Source organism: Galeopterus variegatus, unplaced genomic scaffold, assembly GCF_000696425.1.
Source record: "Galeopterus variegatus unplaced genomic scaffold, G_variegatus-3.0.2 Scaffold7836, whole genome shotgun sequence".
NCBI classification, from domain to species: domain Eukaryota; kingdom Metazoa; phylum Chordata; class Mammalia; order Dermoptera; family Cynocephalidae; genus Galeopterus; species Galeopterus variegatus.
Window position 1 is genome coordinate 61,833 of NW_007733947.1, and position 22,837 is coordinate 84,669.

Below are 22,837 nucleotides of genomic sequence, written 5' to 3' on the forward strand. Positions count from 1 at the left end.
GAGTAATTGCATAGTGTTGTTCCGCGATGTATGTGGGATCCAAACCCTCGACGGGAGCACCACCGCGCTTCCCAAGTGGCGCACTATAGCAGTGCGCCACCGGGCCGGCCCTTTCCACGAACTTTTTGAAGTACCCATATGATTGGTATGTGTTCATGGTCATTCCATTTTGCAGATATCATTAATGTAGATGCAAACACTGTCCTAGACACAAGATATTGCAGCAAACAAAACAAAGTCCCTGCCCTCATAGAGCTTACGTTCTAGTGTGGATAGGATGGGGAGACAGACAACAAATATGCAAAGGAATATAATATGTCAGATAGCGATTAGAACAATGTAGACAAATAATAACTAAGCTATAAAAATATCAAATAATATATTATTTATGTTCTTTCTTGTTTACAAATGGATATCTTAAAGTATGGTGAAAAAGTATGAGTTTAAAATGAAGCAGAAAAAGAAAACCAAGAATGAGGGAAAAAGTGAACCCAGCAATAAGGTTAAAAGTATAGTTTAATAACTTAGCTATAGTGTACAATGAGAATAGGTCACAAATTTCTAGCTAATTTAAAGATACGAAGGTCTGTTCCTGGCTGTCCGTTAGAAGTAGCCTGTAGTCTCTTCTGGGTCTCCACAGTCTCATGCAGGTTTATGCACTAGGTAGGTGTATTCCAGAATTTGTTTTCTGTGTTAAGACAGACGTCCCTAAGATCTTTGCAGTTTTATTGTACATCTGGTTTTCTAAAAGTTACTTTTGGCTTTTCTATTTCTTATCATAAATGTGTAATGTGTGTTTGTTATAATCAGTTTAGAAGATGAGGGGAGAAAATCCATAATTCCAATACCTAGAAATAGTAACATTGGGGTATGTATTCAGTTTGTATTTTTTCCAAGCTTTTTTTTTTTTTTTAACCTGCAATTCTAAAATCCAAAAAATATTGAAAATGAAAAATATTTCCCTAAGTTTGATGCAAACTCACTGGGTAGCAAAATCTGACCTGAATTGATGTGGGGCTGTTTTATTGTCTGGGTCTTTATTATTGCATTTGGCGTGAATATTTTACATGTTCGTATGTACAAACATGGGGTAGCTCCTGAGAACCCCACTGGGGATTTGGATAATATGTAGTATATGTATTGTATTAGCTTTCAGAAGTGACTAATTATGAAACACCAGAAAGGGTTTCAGATAAGAAATGGTGGACCTACATAATGTCTATAAAAAATATATGCTTAAAATAGGATCATGCTTTTTTTTTGTTCATCTAAAAATATATCTATATCACTTTTATTTTATAGTTAACACAAAGATTGCTTTCATTTTTACTAATGGCCTAATATTTCATTATTATCAAGCTACCATGATATAGGTAATTATTTTAGATTTAGATGCTTCCAGTTTTTAGATGCTGTACATCTTTTTGAACTTGTCTGATTATCCCTTAAAATATATTCTAGAGATGGAATTATGAGGTCAAAGGAAAGTGCATTTGACTGATTTATTAATTCATTAAAAAATGTATTCAGATTCCTGCTATATGCCAGGCATATGTTGTTAAATTACCATCCATAAATGTTATACCACGTGTTACTGGTTATGTTTGTAAGTGAGCCTGAGAGAGAGCTTTACTTCTAATGTGTTTATGGAAGTAGGTCCCACTAGATAAAAATCTTGACAGTCCTTACTCAGGAGCTTGGTACAGGGTTTGTACCTGGTTAAGACAAATCACACCAGAGAATCAAATCAAAACAAAACAAGAAGAAACTGGTTCCTGCCATGGGAGCCTGGCCTGGCTGCCCAGCAGCAGGCACCCTAAACTGATGGAGATTAGTGGCCAGTCTACCCTTTCCTCTTCCAATTCTTTATCCTGGTAGCCCCTCACAATGGACAGTTTTAGGGACATAATCAGCCCTGTTCTATGAAAAGAGCCTTAGTCATTGTGGAGAAAATATCAGTTAGAAAGAGACAGGAGCGAAGGCTTGGAGAGGTTCTCGGAGCCATCAGATTCCCTGAAAATCAGATCTCTATCATACCGAAGCCACAAATGTTGCTTTCTTTTGAGTAGAGAGCTGAGTGTTTTCACTTTTGGCCCCTAGTCTTCGAGGGTGTCATCTTTCTCAATCTCCAGGAAGAAGGGGCCGTGGTGATAGTTGATTTCCCAGTCACCTTCTTTCCATGGATTGTTTTCTGATTTTTTTTTTTAGCTCAGTTGATATGTTTATTAGGATTGAATTTGTTTGCCAGACATTTGAAACTCACATTTCTTTGGTATATAAGTTTTTTTGTCCTTAATATTGATTTCAAACAAACTTTGGTTCTGTGGAAGAAAAACAGAGCTGGATGTTTGTTAAACTGATAAAAACAGATTTTACTCAGGCACTATTGCAGTAGGGGAAAAGAGACCTCAGTATAGAACTGGGCTTAATTCTGAGTACAACAGCATGGATTGGTGGGGATTTATAGCCAAGGAATAGGGAGGGATCTGTGGATGGAAAATTATTAAGAGGAAACATCACAGGTAAAGGGGGATTTCTGGCTAAACAGATCAAACACGATTCTTGCGGAAGGCAGGCCAGAGTGATCAGATATCACTTGGGGGATGGTGGGAGATTAGGAAATTCGATCAGGATGATTAGCTACTGAGGGTGTGGGATTCTGGCTCCAGCAACTTAGCAGAATTCTTGCTATAACTGGGCTCTTAATGAAGAGGCCCAAGGATTGGGACCTAGTTGAAAAAGTAGCTCAGAGAGTTTGGTTAAGAAGAGAGTCTTTGTCAGTTCCAGAAGTCTGAGAACTCTTTACTTTCTTGACTTCTGTAGCATATACTAACAAATACTTTGAGTATGTGTTCATATAAAAATGACTTAATTTTAAATTCTTTTGTTATGCTGTATCACCAATGGACACTGTATCCCTTGAGAGATAAACCATCAGTTGTATAAACTGTCTGTAAATGTACTGAAATATGTTGCTGCAGTAACAAGTAAATGAATATGGTATGTGAGAAAAGGGTGGAGAGAAATGGTGTTATATAATTTATATTAGACTATTTTAATTGTGTTGAGTTGGGGAAAGCTGCATGTCCTTAGTTTTTGTTGGAATAAACAAATTAAATTTATTTGTGATGCTTGGCTTTTGACTTGCAGCCTATGTTGTCTAGTGTTAATTCTGGACTGATAGCTATTCTTTTGAGATGAGATTTCTCAGGGAGAGCATATTCGCAAGACTCAGCAGAGAAGTTGTTTTCTTTTTAAAATATTGATGAGTATATAACCAAATGATGTTACTGTACTCAGTGTAAAGTACTACCTAAGTACTTTTAGAACTTAAGATGTTAAAAAATGGTTCTTGGTTTTACTCCCAAATAAATACAAGGAATTTGTTTATGATGAGAATGCTGAGTTTTCCGTATGAATTGGGTGAATTAATTTAAGTCTTCTTGGTACAGAGTCCTATTTAAGGCCCTTTTTTGTTTAGAGTAACACTTTTATTTATATTGACAAAATCTTTCATGTGAGATGCCATTGTCTATAAAGGCTGGCTTCTCATTTATGTGCCCATTGTAATAGTTTTTTGAGACAACTATCAAGAACCATTGTATTATAAAGAAATATGATGTTGCTTTTACACTCCAGCAACTTAAAACAGTTAAAAGCTGAAACAAATACAGGGATCTTTAGGAACCGTTTTCTATATCCTCTGATATAAACCTTTAATTATAATTGACAATGCAATATCAACCTACATAGGAACAGAATTTTAAAAATGCTAGTGAACATGTTCTCTTATGAACATCTGGAAAGCAGCATAACCGGGAAGGAGGTATTAAAATAAAAGGCATATGTATGTGTTCATGTGCGTGTAAACATGCCTGTGCATGTATGCACACACACATACACACTGTTCTGAAAGCTGTATTTCAGAAATATGAGAAATCCCATGCTTCGAATGCAAATACTCGTATACTCGTATTGGAGATAGCCACAAATTACTCGGGCCTTGAGAGGGAGGGATGGAAATACAAGCTTAGAATTGTTCGTGGCTAGTATAGAGAATAAACCTAGAGACTGACTCTTTTCTTTCAAGTCTCTGTTCTGCCATAAGTTGAAAGCAAAGTCAATAAATAGAAACCTTTGGATGTTATTTCGTACAAGCACATTGGTTCAGAGGTAAAAAGTTTCTTGATTCCTTTTCTGGGCCAATTTCTCCTAGTGGATTGAGTCATAAAATTTGGAGGTCAGCTAATACAGTCTTCCTGTTTTGCAGATCGGAAAATTGAAGTCAAGTTTTTTCCTTTCTAGTCTAGTGTACTTTTTACAGTGTGCTGTTTGCCTTTTCCCCTCATCCCACTGGTTGAACCTGGCTATGCTGTTTATTTTCCCTACCTCTCACCCCCAAATTAAATGAATCAAGAGCAACCTCGAGTTTGCATTTCTGTCATCCTTTATTTAAACTTAGTTACTGTCGGGACATATTTCCTCATTTTCCCATGGTGCTACGCTGGTAGGTAGATCTTATTTAACCAAGGATTTATAGATATATCATCGTCTCGCTCTACCTTGAAAGGTGTTTTATGGGTCCAAATGTTCAGAATTTGAAACTTTTGTTCTCTGTGTTATATATATTCTCTGTGGTTTTTTATGTCTGAATAAAACTGAATCATATTGTAATTTCTATAGGTATTGCAAGCAATGGGATACCCACGTCTCGCTCTACCTTGAAAGGTGTTTTATGGGTCCAAATGTTCAGAATTTGAAACTTTTGTTCTCTGTGTTATATATATTCTCTGTGGTTTTTTTGTGTCTGAATAAAACTGAATCATATTGTAATTTCTATAGGTATTGCAAGCAATGGGATACCCAACAGGCTTTGATGCAGATATTGAATGTATGAGTTCCGATGAAAAATCAGATAATGAAAGCAAAAATGAAACCGTGTCTTCAAACTCAAGCAATAATACTGGAAATTCTACAACTGAAACCTCCAGTACCTTAGAGGTATACTTATATATTTTATTCCTTAGAAAAAAAGTAATATATGAACATTGTAGAAAATTTGAGAGATGCAGAAAAGTATAAATAAGAAAACCAAAGTGTATACAGACCTGTACATTACAGATGTAGACATTATTAATATTTTGCTTTATTTCCATCCAGACTTTTTTCATGAATATTTTTATGAAGGCAGTCATATTTTCATGCAGTTTTACATTTTGATTTTTTTTACTTAACTCTGAAAATATTTATAAACATAACTGTATATTGTACAACACACGAATATATACCCTAATTTAACTAGCTTCTCTATTGCTGACCATCGAAGCTGCTTCCAGTATTTCACAATTATAACATATCAAAAGTGTCAACAATAACTGAAAGGCAAAAAAAGAAAATCCTTAAAAATCTAGTGGAAGGATTATTTGGAGTTTGTGCTAGGCTGTGAGGGGCATTGGGTCATCATTTACTTGGTTCAGCCCTGGAGAAAGGCATAGTATATACCTCAGACTCTTAAGTCCTGACCTGTTAGCCTATCACCACAGATAGTAGAATGGGATGAAATCCAAGTACTGAGTATACTCAACACTTTGAGGAATTCACAGAGTCCTTGTTTACTGCATTCTATGTAAACAAAATTGGTTTTAAAGTAATAGTAGGTGCTTACGTCAAGAAAAAAAATTTTTTTTTAACTTTGTCTTTTGTAAGAGTATTTACTAAGGAATTAATAGACTAATTTTTTAGTCTGTAAGCTCCTTTTAGTATCTGCTTAGTGCCAGGTGCTCCAGAAATTGTGTCCAAAGCCTGAAGATGCTCCCAGGCTAGAAGGGCAAAAAAACATATTTGTAACAAATGATAATGTAATGTGATAAGCACCGCGATTGCAAAATGAATATAATAATGTGAAATCTGAAAGGAGGAAGTGGTTGTCAGACTTAGAAACCCTCTGACATAGTCATGTAAAATCAAAGGGAGGACAGTGTGAGCAAGGTTTTAGATGATGAGTTTTGTGATGTGTGGAAGAGGTGGAAAGAAGGCATTCTGGGCCAAAGGAAGAGGAGATAGAGCCTGGACTTGTGAAAGTAAATGTTTGAGAAGTGCCAAATGGGCCAGTACAGAGAGGACTGATGCGGGCCGAAGCCCGAGAATGCCATGTTTGACTCTCATGTGATACTGTGGAGGACAGAAGACACAGCATCTGGCTGTTAAGAAGACCAGCCATTCAAAAGTAGTGGTCACAGGGCCAGATGTTGTTTTGCTGACAGTGTTATATATACCAAGAGAAGAAAGGACTGGTTGATTATGAGGTTCAGACCTTTAAGTAGAAAGTGAATTAGGAATAGAGAGAGCGGTGTGGGTCACACTAATAGCAGCCACATGAGTATATGGGGGTTTTGGTAATGACTATTTCTATGCGTTGTTTCTGTAGAATGTAGTAAAGCAGGGGGAGGATACTTATTCTTCATTTCTTTATTTAAGATAGTAGTAACTGATTAAAATTCAAATATTTTTATGTCCCGACTCATTTTGTAAAAGTGATTTCAGGTTTGAAAAGCAGAGAGTGATCACTACAGACCTAGTTTCAAAAATTTCTTATTACCTTTTAAAGATGGAGAGTGAAAATTTGCCATGTAATTTTTAAAATGTAGATTATAAAAAGTCACCAAAAAAGGATGATTATTGCAAAAGACCCAGGAATGTTTATTAACCTTGTCTTTAAAAAATGTCCATTGTTTTACTTCGGTAGCATCAACCACTTATCAAGTCAGCATAGAGTACTTTATGAAGAGAATCTTACTGTCCATTAGGTTTATATACATAATAATATTTTTGAGCATTCATTTTGGTCAGCCTTTCTTGAACAATTACCGTGGTGGAATTGTAGACATGATCTCAGACCTCAAAAAGTGCTCAATCTTTTTGGTCTTTCTTTTCTCAAAATTACAGATTTTGTAGGTTTTTTTGTTTGTTTGTTTTTGGTGCTGACCTCTCTCTTTATTTGAGCCTTCACACTCTTGCATGAATTACTTCTCTTCCCTGCTTCTATTCTTATCCGTCCTCAAGTCAGTTCTTTCCACCATTGCTGGAGTGATTTTTCTATAACACAAGTCTAGTCTAGTCATTTCCAGGTTTAACTCTTTCAGCAGCTCCCCATTGTCCATGCTAAAGTCAAAGCCCATTTGCTTGGCATACAAAGTCCTGTGTGATTTGGCCCCATCAAGCGTGTTTTTAATCACTGGCTTTCTTTCCTCACTGCCTTATCAGCCAAACTGAAATCCTTGCCATTCCCCAAACAAAGTTCTTTTCCTCTCTTGGGCATTTGTATCGCTGTTTCTTCTGTCCCGAATGCCCTTTGCCCTTGATTGCCCTAGAAAGTGTTTCTATAGCATACAGCTGTTCTGTAACATACATTGTTTTGCAGTGGCTATATCTGTCCCTCCCACTGTCCTTTAGCTCCTTGAGGGCAGAGAATGACTGCTTTTACTGTTATTTTCAAATTTCAGCATCCCTAGTCTGTAGCCTACTGTTTTTACCTTAGGTGCCCTTAAGTCTGTTTAGAGAGAATGAAAGTATATGGGAACATTTCCCTCCCACATCCCAAATTGAGTTATTTTTTCCTAACCCTAAAGATGAAAAACTGTGAACCCTCACGCATCATGTGAATCCCAATTGTTTTGTCCTCTTTGTTAGTCAGTTAGAGTATTATTCTTAGATCATGAGCATCGTAGATCAGACTGTGGAGTGCCCTGTACTGGTGAGGCTACATTGGTCTTGAATACTGGTCTCTTGGGACAGCCCTGCTTTGAAGGCAGGCTGGCCAGATGACTGCAATGTTTATTGCTTGTAGAGTTTCCACACCTTTAATGATATTTTGCCATTCGTGTACAGAGGTGACTCATCCCAGCCCCTAGATGTTTTAAAGTAGAATTTTTGAGCCTCTTTTTTAAAAACATAATTGTATTAATAAGAAATCTAATATTCTAAAATATTACTTGTTTGAACCTTCAGATTCCCTTTTTCTTTTAGGTAAGAACTCAGGGCCCTATCCTCACAGCAAGTGGCAAAAATCCTGTAATGGAGCTCAATGAAAAAAGAAGAGGTCTCAAGTATGAACTCATCTCAGAGACTGGTGGAAGCCATGACAAGCGCTTTGTAATGGAGGTATGTACCTAGATACAAGACAGCCTTATCTTTCCTCTCAAAGACGTAGCATATCCTGAACTTGTATGTAAAAAAGTGTTAGACTGAGTCAGTTCTTGTGGCACTATTTGACTTTTGGTGTTCTCTGTGTTTTGATACATTTAAATTAAAACCACATAGAGGAATTGCATGGAGTAATTGCATAGTGTTGTTCTTGATTTTAGGTAGAGGTAGATGGACAGAAATTCAGAGGTGCAGGTCCAAATAAGAAAGTGGCAAAGGCAAGTGCAGCTTTAGCTGCCCTGGAGAAGCTGTTTTCTGGACCCAATGCGGCAAATAATAAGAAAAAGAAGATTATCCCTCAGGTATGAGTTAAGCATTAAGTCTTTGCAATACCTCTGAAAAATATTAAAGTTATTAAATTTGTTTTCCTGTCCATGTGCCACTACAGCTTTTTCTAAAGTTTCTTTTTCTTAAATTTGGCAACCTTTTCTTTGGATTAGGTCACGGATAATATAAATCTGGTTCCCTATTCTGTGGTATTTCTAGGCAAATCATGTACTAAAAAGAATTATTTGGAGGGTTGAGGTCATTCTTCTCTTTGGGGGGTGGCTGGCCAGCATGGGGATCTGAACCCATGACCTTTGTGTTATAAGGCTGCATTCTAACTGAGCTAATCGGCCAGCTCGAGGTCATTCTTGATGAGGTAAAGTGTTGAGGTGATTTGGACTAGAGGTGTAAGCATTTGTTTCGTTTGGGGAAGCTGCCAAGAGTAGTTGGAGACTACTTCCATCTGAATCTGCAGATGCCCTTCTATTTCCTTTCCAGTTTTGTCCTTTTGCATCGTTAATTATTTAGGGAAGTTGCCAAGAGTAGTTGGAGACTACTTTCATCTGAATCTGCAGATGCCCTTCTATTTCCTTTCCAGTTTTGTCCTTTTGCATCGTTAATTTGGGTTTTCCTTTGTGGGGAGCACAGAACTTGACACTGTGTTGCTTCTCTTCATTACTGACGTTGAGAATGTCAGTGCTTCTGAGGGCCCAGAATCTTAGCAAGGTATTTAGAAAAGATGGCCTCCTAATTATAGGTTTTTGGATGAGATTATTCCATCCATTTATTTATGCATTTAAAGAATATTTTCTAGACATATACCGTGTGCATGATTGTGTGGAAAAAGAGATAGATAAACATTCGTATAACATGTTCTCTGCTTCATGGAGTACTGTTGCAATAATAATGTCTGAATATTTTATGTGATAACAAATACATTAAAAAGGCTGAGACTAATAGGAGGAAGCTTAGATTATTTAAGATTCTATCATATACATTATATTTAGATTCTTTTAGATATGCTAAGTCCAGTGTAGGAGGGAAGAATTGATCTCATTTTACAGATGAGGAAATTAAGATCCTTGTCTTCAGTAACATGCATAATTGATGATAGAGGTTCCCTTTAAAACCAGGTTCTTCCTCCAGAGGCAATGGGTGGCCTCCTATTGCATATTGTATCAATCTAGAAATTTGTTTTGTATTTGTCTAATTTTTTTTGTATTTACTATAATAAACACTGGTTAAATTCTATGATTCAAAATATAAACAGGGAAAACTAACTTTCACTTAGATGAAATAAAAATAAATCCTTTAAATTACAGTGGTACACATGTAGGGAATATGTAGATTTTTCCCCCCTAAAATCTTCTGGTAAATATAGTACAGAATGTATTCTAAATTAGTAGAAAGATAATTGTTGCCTCTTTGTTTTACTGTTATTTTTCCCCCATGGGTACATCTTGTATTTGACCAGTTAATTTTAGTCTTTAAAAAGCCTATGTGTAGATATTTTTTAAGTAGTTAAGTTTGTTTCTAGTAGACATGAGCGTGATTTGTGTGGAATCACTGTTGCAGCCATATTGTTGCTTCCTAGCTACTTTTGACTAAGCTGTGTGTTTTAAAATAGAAAAAGATGTCTACATAAAATTCACTCATTTTTAGAATTTTTTTGTACTAGAAACTATAAAATTCATGTGTTCAATGTGCTTGACAGCCAAGAAAGTCTATTTTTGTTGTGTGGGTTGATTTATTTCAGAAGGCAAAAAGAAAAATGGCTGTCCCTGTGCACGATACATTTCACCTTGAAACTCTCTCCTGCCTAGTCATACTGGAGGTGGAGGCTGTCCCGACACAATAAAGGATGGTGGCTTTTCAGTGTGAGATAAACGTGTGTCGGCTTGGGCTCTCCCTACTCCTGGACTCTGCTGACTTCATCATAGAGTGTGCTTTGAGGCTCTGCACCACTTCTTTTGAACGTTGCTTATTTATAGTAGGGAATCTTAGTAGTTTCTAGCTTGAGTTTTTGTTGCATTTCTATATTAAAAATAACTATAATATTTAATTTACAATTAGATACCTTTTGCTTTTCTTAAAATTTCGGTTTGGGAAATGAGTGTTTTCATGGTCCTGTGTACTGTTATTCCTTGACATACCTGTTCTACTTTCAGAGTGTTTTTATATCTGTTCTCTCAGTTGCTCTGAGAGAAGTCCTGTGGCATTTAAGAGCAAGAAGGGGCTTTAGAGGTGGTTTTTACTTATTTAATGATCGATACATACATATGTATATACGTGTGCACATGTACATACAATAGAAGACACAGTCTCAAAGAAGTCACACGATCTTCCTCAGGTTACTGTCACTTAAGAGCAGGAACTGGCATCCTCATCTTTGGTCCTCTTATCTTATTCCTTTCTTTTTAACTACACTCAGGTTCACAGCTAATTCTAGGTCATTTGTTGCTGGGGTATTTTCTGCCTCTAGGTAAAGAATTCAGTGAGTTTCTAACCTAGGAGTCAAATGTCTGTAATTACTTTATAGTCAGCCTACAATGACTGCAGATATAATTTGACTACTGAAATTTGTGTGTAGAAAATGGAATGCTTTCTGGGTTATACTCTCAAGTGAAAAGTTATTTGCATATTTTTATGTGCCCAGCATACTCTCCAGAACAACTCTGTAAGGCGGGTCTCATTTTCATTTTACAGATGATAAATTGAAGGTTCAAGATCAAAGACAACTCATTGTCTCACCTACAGGCTCACAGTGTCTCATAGTGGTTATGCATTAAAGAGATGATAGGATGGTAGTTCTTATTTCTGTCAGTAATGAAAATGTGTTATTTTTAACAGGCAAAGGGTGTTGTGAATACAGCTGTGTCTGCAGCAGTACAAGCTGTTCGGGGCAGAGGAAGAGGAACTTTAACAAGGGGAGCTTTTGTCGGGGCTACAGCTGCTCCTGGCTACATAACTCCAGGTATAGTACAACCTGCGAGAGATTGGCTCCCTTTTCTGGGCTAAAATTCAAAGAACAGAGTCTCCGTAATTTTTCAAAGTTATACAGGGTTTCTACACAGGTATAAGATGAATGTACACAGAAAGTCAAAAGAAGAGGATCTACAGAATGCCTAGGTTTTCTCCTGGAATCTGCTGAGTGACTAGAGGCTCCCCGGAGGGAGGTGACAGATTAACAATATCACATTTGGTTGAGGGAACATATTTTGACAATGAGGAGTCTAATAGGTGTTTCAGAGATTGAGGAGTTTGGATATCTGGGCAGAGTATATTCAGTGGGGACATAGAAGACAGGTTGGGTATGACAGGAGAGAAAAATGGCTCCTAAGAAGCTACTTAATTGGGGCAAAGGCTTGCATTATTAGTATTTGTTAAGCTTAGTGTTTGTGAACGATCAAAGGCAAAAAGGGAAAGAAAAGGAAACTTATTTATCCAGACCTTACTATATACTAGATATTTTCATATAAATGGTTTTACTTAATTGTTTTTAATCTTCACAGTGTTTCCTTAGGTACAAATTATTTTCCATGTGAGGAAACTGAGATTTAGAGAGATAAGGCAACTGGCCCAGGTTGAAACAACTACTAAACAGCAGAGCAAGGATTTGAATGTAGGTGGTTGCATTTCCAAAGTTCATATTCTTTCCATTTCACCACATGGCTTGAGGGAGATCAGAGAAGATGCCCTCTGTCTGCTTTCTGTTCTAATCCTTATGTTATTTTAGCAATAGATATACAGCTATCTCATTATAATCAAGTTCTTTGTGGTATGGGACTTGTAACTTGACAAGTAAACCCTTGTAGTTGTTGATCACGATGAAATTGTCATAAAGTTTGGGTCTTATCTAGTCATTATTTTTTAGGTAACATCCCTAAGGGTTCAGTTCACTTAGATTATGTTTTCCTCTAAGAATTGGAACAGGCTATTTGGGAAGTTTTGAGTGATGTGGCTTTAGAATTATTCTTACAAAAGCTGATCCCAGTAGGTGCATCACTCAAAGATGTGTTTTATAAAGAGTGTGCGTGCTTTGGCACATACCAGACATGGATTTTGCTCTCTTGAAGCTTTATAGTCTCTAGAGGGTGAGATATATTTATCAAGCAATAACAATTATAAACCGAGAGGAGTATGATGAAGGAGAAGGACATAATGATATGGGGGCATGTAGCAGAGGAACCTGACCTAGTCTAGTGGGACCCTGAAGGCTTCCTTGAAGAAGTGACATTTGAATTGAGCTTTGAAGAATGAGTAGGCATTCACTCATGGAAGACCTAGATTGAAGTGTTGCACCTAGAGGGAACAGCATGTGCAGAGACTCTGAGGTGCTGGTGAGGGGAACTTGGCTCGTCTGAAGCAGACCAAAAAGTCTGATGTATGAAGAGCAGTGGGTGCAGGGAGAGTTTGGGGAGTGATATGAATTAAAGCTGGATGGCTCAGTCCTAGTCCTGGAGGCTGTGATTCAGATTTTGGTCTTAGAATTCTAAGTGGGAAATCATGAAGAGTTCTAAGGAGAAAAGTAACAAGAAGAGAATTTATTTGTAAAGATTACTCTTTCTATAGTGTGAAGAATAGATGCTAGGGACAGGAGTGGGCCTGACAAGACCAGTTAGAATGCTGTTTTAGACTAGTAACCCAGAGACAATGGAAGTACTGCTAGTGGATTCAGGCAAGTCAGTGAGAGGCAAGAAGTGAATAGATTGAAGGAATGTTGAGGAAGCAGGATTGATGGATTTAGTGTATAGAATGAAAAAGAGTGTGCTTTCAAGGATATTGCCTAGGATTTCTAGCTAGAGGAACTGAGTGGGATGATTGTGCACTTTTATGATATAGAGAATAGGAAAAGGTGAGTGTTAGTGGGAAAAGGTCATGAGTTTCTTATAGTTGATGCAGTTTGTGTGTCCAAAATCAAGACATTCTTCTGTGTGTTTCACTATTTCTACTGACATTTCATATTTCTAGTTTAATTCAGTGCATTATTGAAAGGGCAAAGCTTTCATTAAACAGTAATAGGCAAGTTATTGAGATGAACCTTTCTTGTCTTCTATGTATACCATTGGGTCTTAATCTGGTTATGTCTTGCTGCCATGGTCTTGGACCATTTACCTCCTGCTAGAGTGGTGAGCAGCTGTGGCCCGTGGCAGTGATCAGGAGAGGAGTCGTTTGTGTTTGCTGGTTGCCAAGCTCTTTTGCACTAGCTGGCTTCTCTCTTATGTCGTTGCATTGACCTCTCTGAAAGGTCTGTCTCCTGAAGCTTTTAAAAACAAAGTTCTTTGATGGCCTAGAGAAGATTCAGATTAATCAGTTTAGATTATGAATAGGTTTTATGCCATTTACAGATTATATTCTGTGTAGCAGGAGCTGACGTCAGTATTTTTATATATATTAATTCCCTTGCCGATTCAGTTACTGCACGTGATGCTGAGGCTCAGAGAGGTCTAGTAGGTACAGTTCAAAGACACCTTGCTAGTGAAAGTTGAAGGCAGAATTAGAACCCCAATGCCCTGATTAGTGACGAGCTTAGTAGTTGTAGTTTCATCTCTATTTAAGGAGGTTTTGGTAAAATCCTTGAAACTGTAGCAGTAGTCAAACAGCTGCCATTTCCTGGAATAGATCTGATAAACAACATTTTCTAAGCGTTAATTTCTCTTTTGGCCTCTGATACCATCTCCTGTTTCTACTGTTTATTTCAGCTGCATTGTATCCTCTTAAAATATATAATTTATTGAGCACTAAGACTAAAACCCTTAGTTTTATACAACTTAAGTGTAGACTAAAAACTAAAACCTTTTCATCCCTCAGGAAATATTTTGACCCTAAAAGCAGTTACTTCTTCAGCATACATTTGAGTGCTTTGTCTCAAACAGGAGATCCAGAATTGGGCATTCAAAGATGACTGAGACCTAGCCTCTGCTGCAAGAAATGCTCAGGGTTCGATGGGGAAGGGACAGGCACTTCATTAAACACAATGTGATGAAAACTGTATGTAACATGGGTGGGCAGAGGAGTGAACAGCCAACTTGGGAGACTTCACAGGGGAGGTGATATTTGATCCTGATCTCAAGGATGAATTGTAGTTGGTTATCTAGAAAAGAAGGAAAAAAAAAATCATTCCAAGTAGCAGAAATGGTTATAGAAAAAAGGGGTCATCATATGAAAAAAGCTTGATTTGTTTTCAAAGCCATGTGAAGGGCCCATGTAGATTTTAAGCCCTTGTTCTATTTCAGAAACCATTTTTTTCAAGAAATTTACCCAAGTGATTTTGTATTTGCATATTTTAAACTTGTTTTTACCAAAAGATTAAAGACTGCAGCTTCTATTAACGTAATATTTCTAACCCCTATGACAACACATAAGGGCCGGCTGATTAGCTTGGTTGCTTAGAGCACAGTGTTAATAACACCAGGGTTGAGGGTTTGGATCTCAGTACTGACCAGCCATCAAAAACAAACAAACAAAAAAAACAAGACAACAACACATAAAGTAGCTTGGGAGGTTTCGCATTTTACAGAGGAGAAAATGGTAACTCAGAAATTGTTTGTCTGAGTAAGGAGATAGAATAAATTAGTGCCAGAATTAATTGGTTCCAAAACTTCTGTGTTCTTTGTATTAGTTTTCACTTAATATGAACCTTTTTCATAGGCATCATATGGTAATGTCAAATTCACCAACATTTACTGGGACACCCTGTGCAGGGGCCAGGAACTCAGATATCAACAGGTTGTGGACCTTGCCCTTGGACTTAAAACCTGACCCATGTGCTCTCTTTAATGGCAATTGAGGCCTAGCCTGTTCTGTCACTGCTTTCTGAAAAGAGACTTGGAAGGTTCTATTTTCGAACTTTGAGAAATTGGTGATTTGAGTAGTTCTAAGTATTCTTTTGTTCAATGAATTACATGCAGTGTGTGGTTACTATATGCTATATATTCTGATAGTTTCAGATGATGCAAAGATGAATAAGATTTGGTCTCTGCCACTCTAGTGGGTACACAGACAGTGAGTCAATAATTACAGTATTGTGTGAGAAGTGCCATGAGAAAAAGATGTAGGATGTTCTGGTAGTTCAAGCAGAGCCTTATAGGCCATGGTGAGGAGCTTCTGCTTCTAAGTGGGCAAAGAGAGATTGGCTAGAGTAGGACCACTGGCGTGGTTCGCATTCATCCAGCATCTGGAAGAACTGCTCAGGGCCCAGGGTACTGGGCCATGTGGTGCTTGTGAATTGGGCCAGTGGCGATTGCGCCATGTGGTGCTTGTGAATTGGGCCAGTGGCGATTGCGCCATGTGGTGCTTGTGAATTGGGCCAGTGGCGATTGCCCTTGGTCCTAGACTGATCTGCTTTCTTCTTCTTTGCACTAGGCTATGGAACACCATATGGTTACAGCACAGCTGCCCCTGCCTATGGTATGTACACCATCTTACTAATTTCTCCTCTTAGAGGCTCTGTCACAACAATCCAAAGCACACTTTGTATTTAGGGTTTCTGTAAGTGAATCAGAGGATCTCAGACCTATTCTAGTGACCCAACTTAAATTCCCTTTGAAAATGCCACAACCTTGTGGTTCTTGGTTTGGTTGGAGTTGCTCTTCTCTCCGCTTTGCCTGACTGAAGGACTGCTTGTTCTAATTGCCTGTTTCTGACCATATTGGAATTAAATATTTTAAGTATTCTTCTTACAGCCAACTTATACTCCATTCAAAGGCTACCGAAGGGCCATACCCAGTTCCTAGCCAGTTATATAGTTACATTTAAGTTTCTTGTTTGGAACTGTGTGAACTGTAGGTGATTTGAGTCAAGAATAGGAAATGCTCACTTCAAATTTGTAGGCATTATTATTTTCCATAAATTTTGCTTTGGGAATAAAGTAAATGGGTGTCATTGGTCCTAGACGAGGTGGTGGTGGGGGTTTTACCAGTAGTATTACCTAAGTGCTTCCTGCAGAAAGTATGTACTATATGCTAGAAAAATCATAGGCCTGTCTCTTCTCCCCCACAAAATAAAAATAAAAGCAAATGCATAAATGAACCCCAGTGGCCCTTTGGATAACTTTTGAATGAGGTTTATGTGGCAATGGAGGCAATAGGTTTGGAGTCAGTGATATGCTCTTAGACATTTTTTTCTAACTCAGGTGCTACATGTTACAGAATCAGCCATCTGCAGGATGTTTGTCATTGAGAGAAGAGAGCAAGAGAGTGTGCACGTGTGTGTGAGAGCGTGCGTGTCAGCATGCCCCTGGGCTGGCAGGTGTGCTCACAGAAGGGAAAGGCCCTTCATGTATTGCTACTGTGGTGTTAGTTCTCTACACGAGCCCCAGACCTTTGCGTTGTGTTTTTCTCTTCATGCATCAGCTTTGCCATTTTCATTTGGATGAAAATTATGGGTCCTTAAGACACTGCTAAAGTGAGCTTCATCTGATTGTATAATTGTAGAAATAAGTAGAAAATGGATAGTTTGACCACTTTGCCCATTAAGATAGACAATTTTATCCTGGAAAGATGTGGAGAAGTTGCAAGGGTCAAACACTAGGAGCGAGTTTTTTTTTTTAAGGCAAAGTGCAGAGCCTGGAGTTACATTCTTTACCTGAATGTTGTCTCTGGCACACTAAGGTGTGGTCAAGGCTTCCCCTCTCTGAGCTGGACCACTATGGGGTGATTAGGAATTGGGGACTAATCCAAGAATGTACTTTCACTCAGATTTCCTTCTAAATGCAAACTCTCTAGCTCCTTTTGGTTTGGGCACTTGCTTTTTACCTTTCGGCTAGCTTCTGGATATCTTGATCACATCATCCTTCCTGTAAATTTAGGTCTGGTCAATTTATGCAGACACATTTGGACTCACTGGACTCACTGTACTGTTGTGTGTGAGCACCAAAGCATCTGCCTCCTAGGGCAGGTTTTAAGTCTGTGTCTTTTTTTTAGACATGTAGTAAGTTTCAGATTGTTTAGTAAAGGTTTTCTAGAGCTTGCTTTTCCCTTTACAACACTTTTATATGTAGACTCTAAGTCACATTCATGTTTTTCTCAGTCTTTTTAATTTTTCTCTCTTGTTCCTCCCTTTCCTCTTTTAACATTAACATTATACTTTCACCCTGTGGCCTCTTAGCCCCCACTTAAGGTGGCTCCTCTCTTCCATGTGCCATATAACTGACTTCCAAAGCTCATGAAATTTGATGCCCCCATTTTTCACATAAAAGATTTGGTTTTTAAATGTTACTGTGATGCAAACCTACTAAAACAATGCTTTATTTTGGCTGTAAGGTAAATATGTCTTTTGGCCTTTGTAAAGCTGTTGCATGTGGGGTAATTTCCCTCTGATCATCTGGTGCTCTTGAATACCTGCTGTTGCTGCTTTGTGATTTCTCCATAGGTTAAATATTAAAATAGAAATAGGAGCGGATTTCAAATCATGCTTGAGTATGCAGAAGTTTGTGAGGCCACAAGAACGTATTAATTACAAAATTAAGAAATTAATCTTTCCAGATTTGCCATGCCAATATTGGCAGTATTCATTCATTAAGAAGATAAACAAACACCTGGTTATGGCTCCAGTTGGAGCTGTCTTTCAGGGGAGCTGAGGCCTGCACTGAAGCTGTGCTTTGAATCTTGACAATTTCTGTTTCTTCCTGTAATATGTGATGTGCCAGATTGAGAACCAATATGGATTTCTAGAGTCACTTCAGAATATTAATCAATAGCATTGCTTTTAATCTTTAGAATTCATGGCAGCTCACTCAAATGAAATGCTTTCTGAATATCTTTCTTCCTATGATGTAGCCATCTTAATTTTGAGTGGAAAATATTATTGATCAAAATATTAGGAGCAATTTCAAAATAGGAAATCTGTGAGAGATTTGTGGGCCTCTTCCAAAATGGTACATATTGACTGGCTAATCTGGAAAAGGTTAGTGATAATTACTGTAAGATAATTTTACCTGAAATTTTTATTGGAGTATTAAACTTATTTGGAGTCCTCTCCGTTTCTTTTCTCTGTAGGTTTACCCAAGAGAATGGTTCTGTTACCCGTTATGAAATTCCCAACATATCCTGTTCCCCACTACTCATTCTTTTAGCAAATGACAGAAGCTAATTCCTATTGAACAACAATCCAGTACAATACAGAATGTTAGAGAAAAGCCTTTTTATCCTGCTTTCTTTGAACACATACTTGATCAAAATTATTTGTAAAAGAACATCTTTCCTACTTTTTGATTTTAACAAATGCAAATTTAGTTCTCTAAAACTTGAAAACAACAAAAAAACCAGTTCTGTGAAACGGTACCTCATTTCTGGAAAATAACTTATACCAGCCCTTCTGTTCTAGGGAAATAAATCTAGTAGTTCAAAGTTTAAGTTTTAAGAGAAGTATCAGATTATGTAAAATTAAATTTGTGAAGGATGTATAGAGTCTCAAACACTGATCACAAATAAACTGCTTTGTTGTAACACAGAGTACTGCCTGGTTCCTGATGCAGCCACTGATTCTTAGCTCATTGATATGTATTTGCCCCAGGGCACTTTAATTCGGGCTGTAGTTATTTTTTTTTTTAAAACAATAGAGACTTTTCATTTAAACTTTAACTTTGTAAATATTGAAGTGTGTAATTAAAACCAATAAAATATGGGTTTGAATATTGTTTTAGCTTATTATTTTTGATATGTTTTGGTATCAAATTACAAGGAATTGAAAACTAACAATAACTTAGCCTTAGAAATCCATTCATTTGTAAGCAAACTATTAAAAAAGGTAAAGGCGATTGTTAGTTTGAGCCAGGCTTCTTACTATGTAAACCCTTTGTACTCCTGTTGTACAAGGGCATCCCCATGATAAAGGTTATATTCTGTTACCCAAGCATTGCTTATTAAAATGATGGCACTACCCAGAGATGGGGAAGGAGGAATGCGATTATTTTCGTTTCCGAATTTCCAAGTTTTAAAAAATAATAAATTAATCGATCAATCACCCTTTCTTGTTCTTGTGGCCTTCTTCACTCTGTAAGATACTGTGTTCACTCCCTGGCTTTTTTCATACAGATAGAAGATTAGTGATTTTTCTGGTATTCATTGAAGGGTCTCCTTTCCTCTTCAATTACATCAGAATCTAAAGCAGCAACAGGGTCCCCATAAAAACTTGCTCTTCAATTGTCCCAGTTCTTGTTGAGTGCTGCTGTGAAAAGTGACAGGTTTCAGCCATGGGTCAGCATTTATTTTTAAGACACCTGATTACGCTGGTGGAAATTGATCAGTCGGTAACATTGTGCTGTTCTGTGAAGGGTGCAGACCTAAGTCCTCCACTTGCATTCTCACCTTGTTTGGAAAGCCGATGATGTTACTAGAAGGTAATGGTTTCATTAAGGTATTCACCCCCATGAAGGTAACAGTATGGTCCCCTGCTGACATTTACAAGTTGCTGTGTCTTAAAAATGTCTGTTTTTAGTATGAATTAGTTTTCCTTTTCCCTATTAAATTCTGCTTTTTGGAACTGAACAGTGCCCATCAGTGAGAATGGGCTTCACAAAGTATGGCAAATTTATATATGGTATTTCTTTGGGACCACTAAATGAGAGTGGAATGGGCAATTTAAAAAAAACATTGGTGTCACTCTTCAGATGTATATTAGACAATGATTTGTTTGTTTCTTCTCCTTGACTTTTTGCCTTTTATTAGTGGTGGGTGATACTTTAATAAAACCTCATCACTTGCTGGAAATAGCTGTTACTTATCATTCTCATCCTGTGCATTAGTGGCTAGACGTAAACAAGAGGGCCCATTTCAGCTGGGAGTTTTCATGTTTCATTGATTCGTTTTGCTGACCTATGGATGAAACAGAGCCATCACTGAGAAGAAAAAGCATGGCTGGTAGCATCCAGTTCTTATTAATTAAACATTTACAACAGTCCTCTTTGCTTTTGGAATACTATTAATTGGCAGCTGCAGCTGTATTGTTATTTGAAATTGATCATCAAATTTGGATTCCAAGGTGGAATCTCTCTGGAGATTTCTCTTCAGAAAATTCTTTTGAAGTAGCTGACTCTGCTTCATAACTCAACCCCTCCTCATAATGGTAAAAAGGGAGCTGTGCTGTTTTCCAACATGATGGCAGTCATTTCAAATGGTTTATACCAAGTCTTTTTTTTTTTTAAGTTTGTTGTTTGTTGGAAGTTACTAACCATGTTGTAAACCTGCCCAGTTGCTGCAAACTTTTACATTTCTCTGCTTTACTTAAAATAATCAAGCTTTTGGTTCTTTGTTAGAAGTGGTAACCATGCAAGTTCAACTGTTTAAATTCTCTGTAATGAATTAAGTGTCCCCCCACCTTTTGCCCTTCCCACCCTTCCATTTTGTAATGAAAATTCCACTTACAGCTGAAAGAGCAGAGAAATATAAACGAAGCTCTTGGCTTCACTAAATTGTGTGAAATTAACATAAAGTTTTGCTTCTTTGCTCTTTTCTTCACTGTAGGTGGTTTTTTCATTGACAGCCCCTATTGCCAGCCTCTGAGCGTCGCACCATTTATTATTCACTTGGGCCCTCAAGATTTCTTCTCTGACTTCTAGAACCATCAGGTTGTCTGGCTTGAAATGGCAATTTCTGTCTTGGTTTTAAAGAGCAATGTGACACCCTGAGGCTTTCCAGCTTTCAAACACACTACTCTGACACCTTCTTTTTGAAAGTGATGACTGAGCATTTTAAAGAAGAGCAATACTTTGTTCAAAGCCATGGTGTCTGTTTTAAATTTTTTCCTTTGGAAACCTAGCAATATCTGTACTTAACCCCTCTTAGTATAGTCTCTTGTCAGGGAGTTTACAGACCATCGTAGAACTTAGAATGTGAGCTGTGCTATCTTCTGAGAGTTTTTAAACTTTTTTAGCACACAGATTAAACAGTTACATTCTTGACTGTGTCAGTTAGCGCAATTATAATTTCTCAGAGATAGGGGTCCTCCTTGAAGCCATAACCGCTGCATGGGGGCTGGCGCCTGGCCAGGGATGTGGCTTGCAGCCTGTGTTTCTTCAGGCTACACAGGAGCACCCCATCTTTTGAGCAAGGTAATTGGTCCAATCGATTTCCAACATACCTCATTCTGACTAGGTGGAATGCATGGTGCAGTGAAGCAAGGAGAGGGTTTATATAGTTCTTGAAGTCGTTTGTAGTCTCTTCAGATCGTTAACCTGGGGAACAGACCACTGATAGATTTTGCTGGTATTAGCCTTTTCTTTTCTTCTTTAAAAATTTGGGTGAATGTTTGAAAATCATGAATCAGTCACCATTATTAATTGAAGAGCTTGGGAATACCTCGTTAATGTATTTTTAAAACTGGTGTTGGACCCTCTGTGTATTTCAGGTTAATACTTTTAAGCAGTTTTCAGCACGTTTATCTCACTTTATTCTCGTTCTCCTCGGACCTTCGTAGCCATATCACTTGTATAAAATAGGCTGAGATATAGTGACTGTAAGCTGTGATCTCAGTATACAAAGGTAAGCTCTTTTCTTTTCTGATTAAAGAAAAAAATAATCAGTTAACACAACATGCATATATGACAATCATATATGATATATTTGATCTCTTAGGTCTTATCACATTACCTTTAAAAATTTTATGGCCTAAATGTAAAATAGTTATTTTCAGCATTTGTTTTAATACCTTTGTAACTGCTTTTTATTCAAGAGAGACATTTCACTTTTGCTGAGTTTGTGTGTGTGTGTGTGTATGTGTGTGTTTAGAAGCTTAGGATATAACATGTCTGTAAATCACACACACACATATCTATTTAAATGTAAGAATTCAGCGGTAGAAACAGTTGACTTAAGAAGATTTTAATGACAGGGCACTCTTTTGGCCAAAGTGCTGGAATTTTGCAAGCAGCCAGATTGGTAACAGTGCTGGTAGGATCCATATATGTAGCTGTTATACAAGCTAAAGATCAAAGTGCCAATTTCTCAAGGAGAGAAAATTCTCTGAGAAATGAGAATCTCTGATCTGTGTTGTATGCCCCAATACAACAGCAAGAAGCCATAAAAAAAAAAAGCAATAGAAAATGAAATAAACCAAAATATTAAGGTAACTATGGAAAAAATGCGTAATTGAGTTAAGCTTTTTGTAGAACCAACTTTCACAAGTCTTAGAATGGTGAATATCATGTCTGCAGAGACCAAATAGACTTGAGGCAATTCATCTGTCTTCTCCAGGTTAGGTAGCTAGGTTATTTATTTCCCATCTTATTCAGTCATCACAGAGTTCATTTAAAAGGTGTGAGGGTTAGGCCAAATATTTAAGGATTTGCTTTGTTAAGTGTGTCCCGTAAATGCATTTCATTACATGTTAGATGTTCTGTGCAAAGGCTGTATTTGATGTATAGATTAAA

The 22,837-nt window shown here is 37.4% G+C and overlaps 1 protein-coding gene across 1 annotated transcript in view; it reads left to right on the plus strand.

The window, feature by feature from the left end:
- STRBP (spermatid perinuclear RNA binding protein) overlaps positions 1-19,108 on the plus strand; it is a 51,111-nt gene extending 32,003 nt beyond the window's left edge. The window contains exons 11-16 of the mRNA XM_008592368.1: positions 4,843-5,001; positions 8,026-8,160; positions 8,364-8,504; positions 11,320-11,443; positions 15,835-15,879; positions 18,468-19,108. Of these exons, the coding sequence (XP_008590590.1) occupies positions 4,843-5,001; positions 8,026-8,160; positions 8,364-8,504; positions 11,320-11,443; positions 15,835-15,879; positions 18,468-18,544 (681 nt within the window). The 3' untranslated portion in view covers positions 18,545-19,108. The remainder of the gene's footprint in view (positions 1-4,842; positions 5,002-8,025; positions 8,161-8,363; positions 8,505-11,319; positions 11,444-15,834; positions 15,880-18,467) is intronic.
- Positions 19,109-22,837: the final 3,729 nt, after the last annotated feature.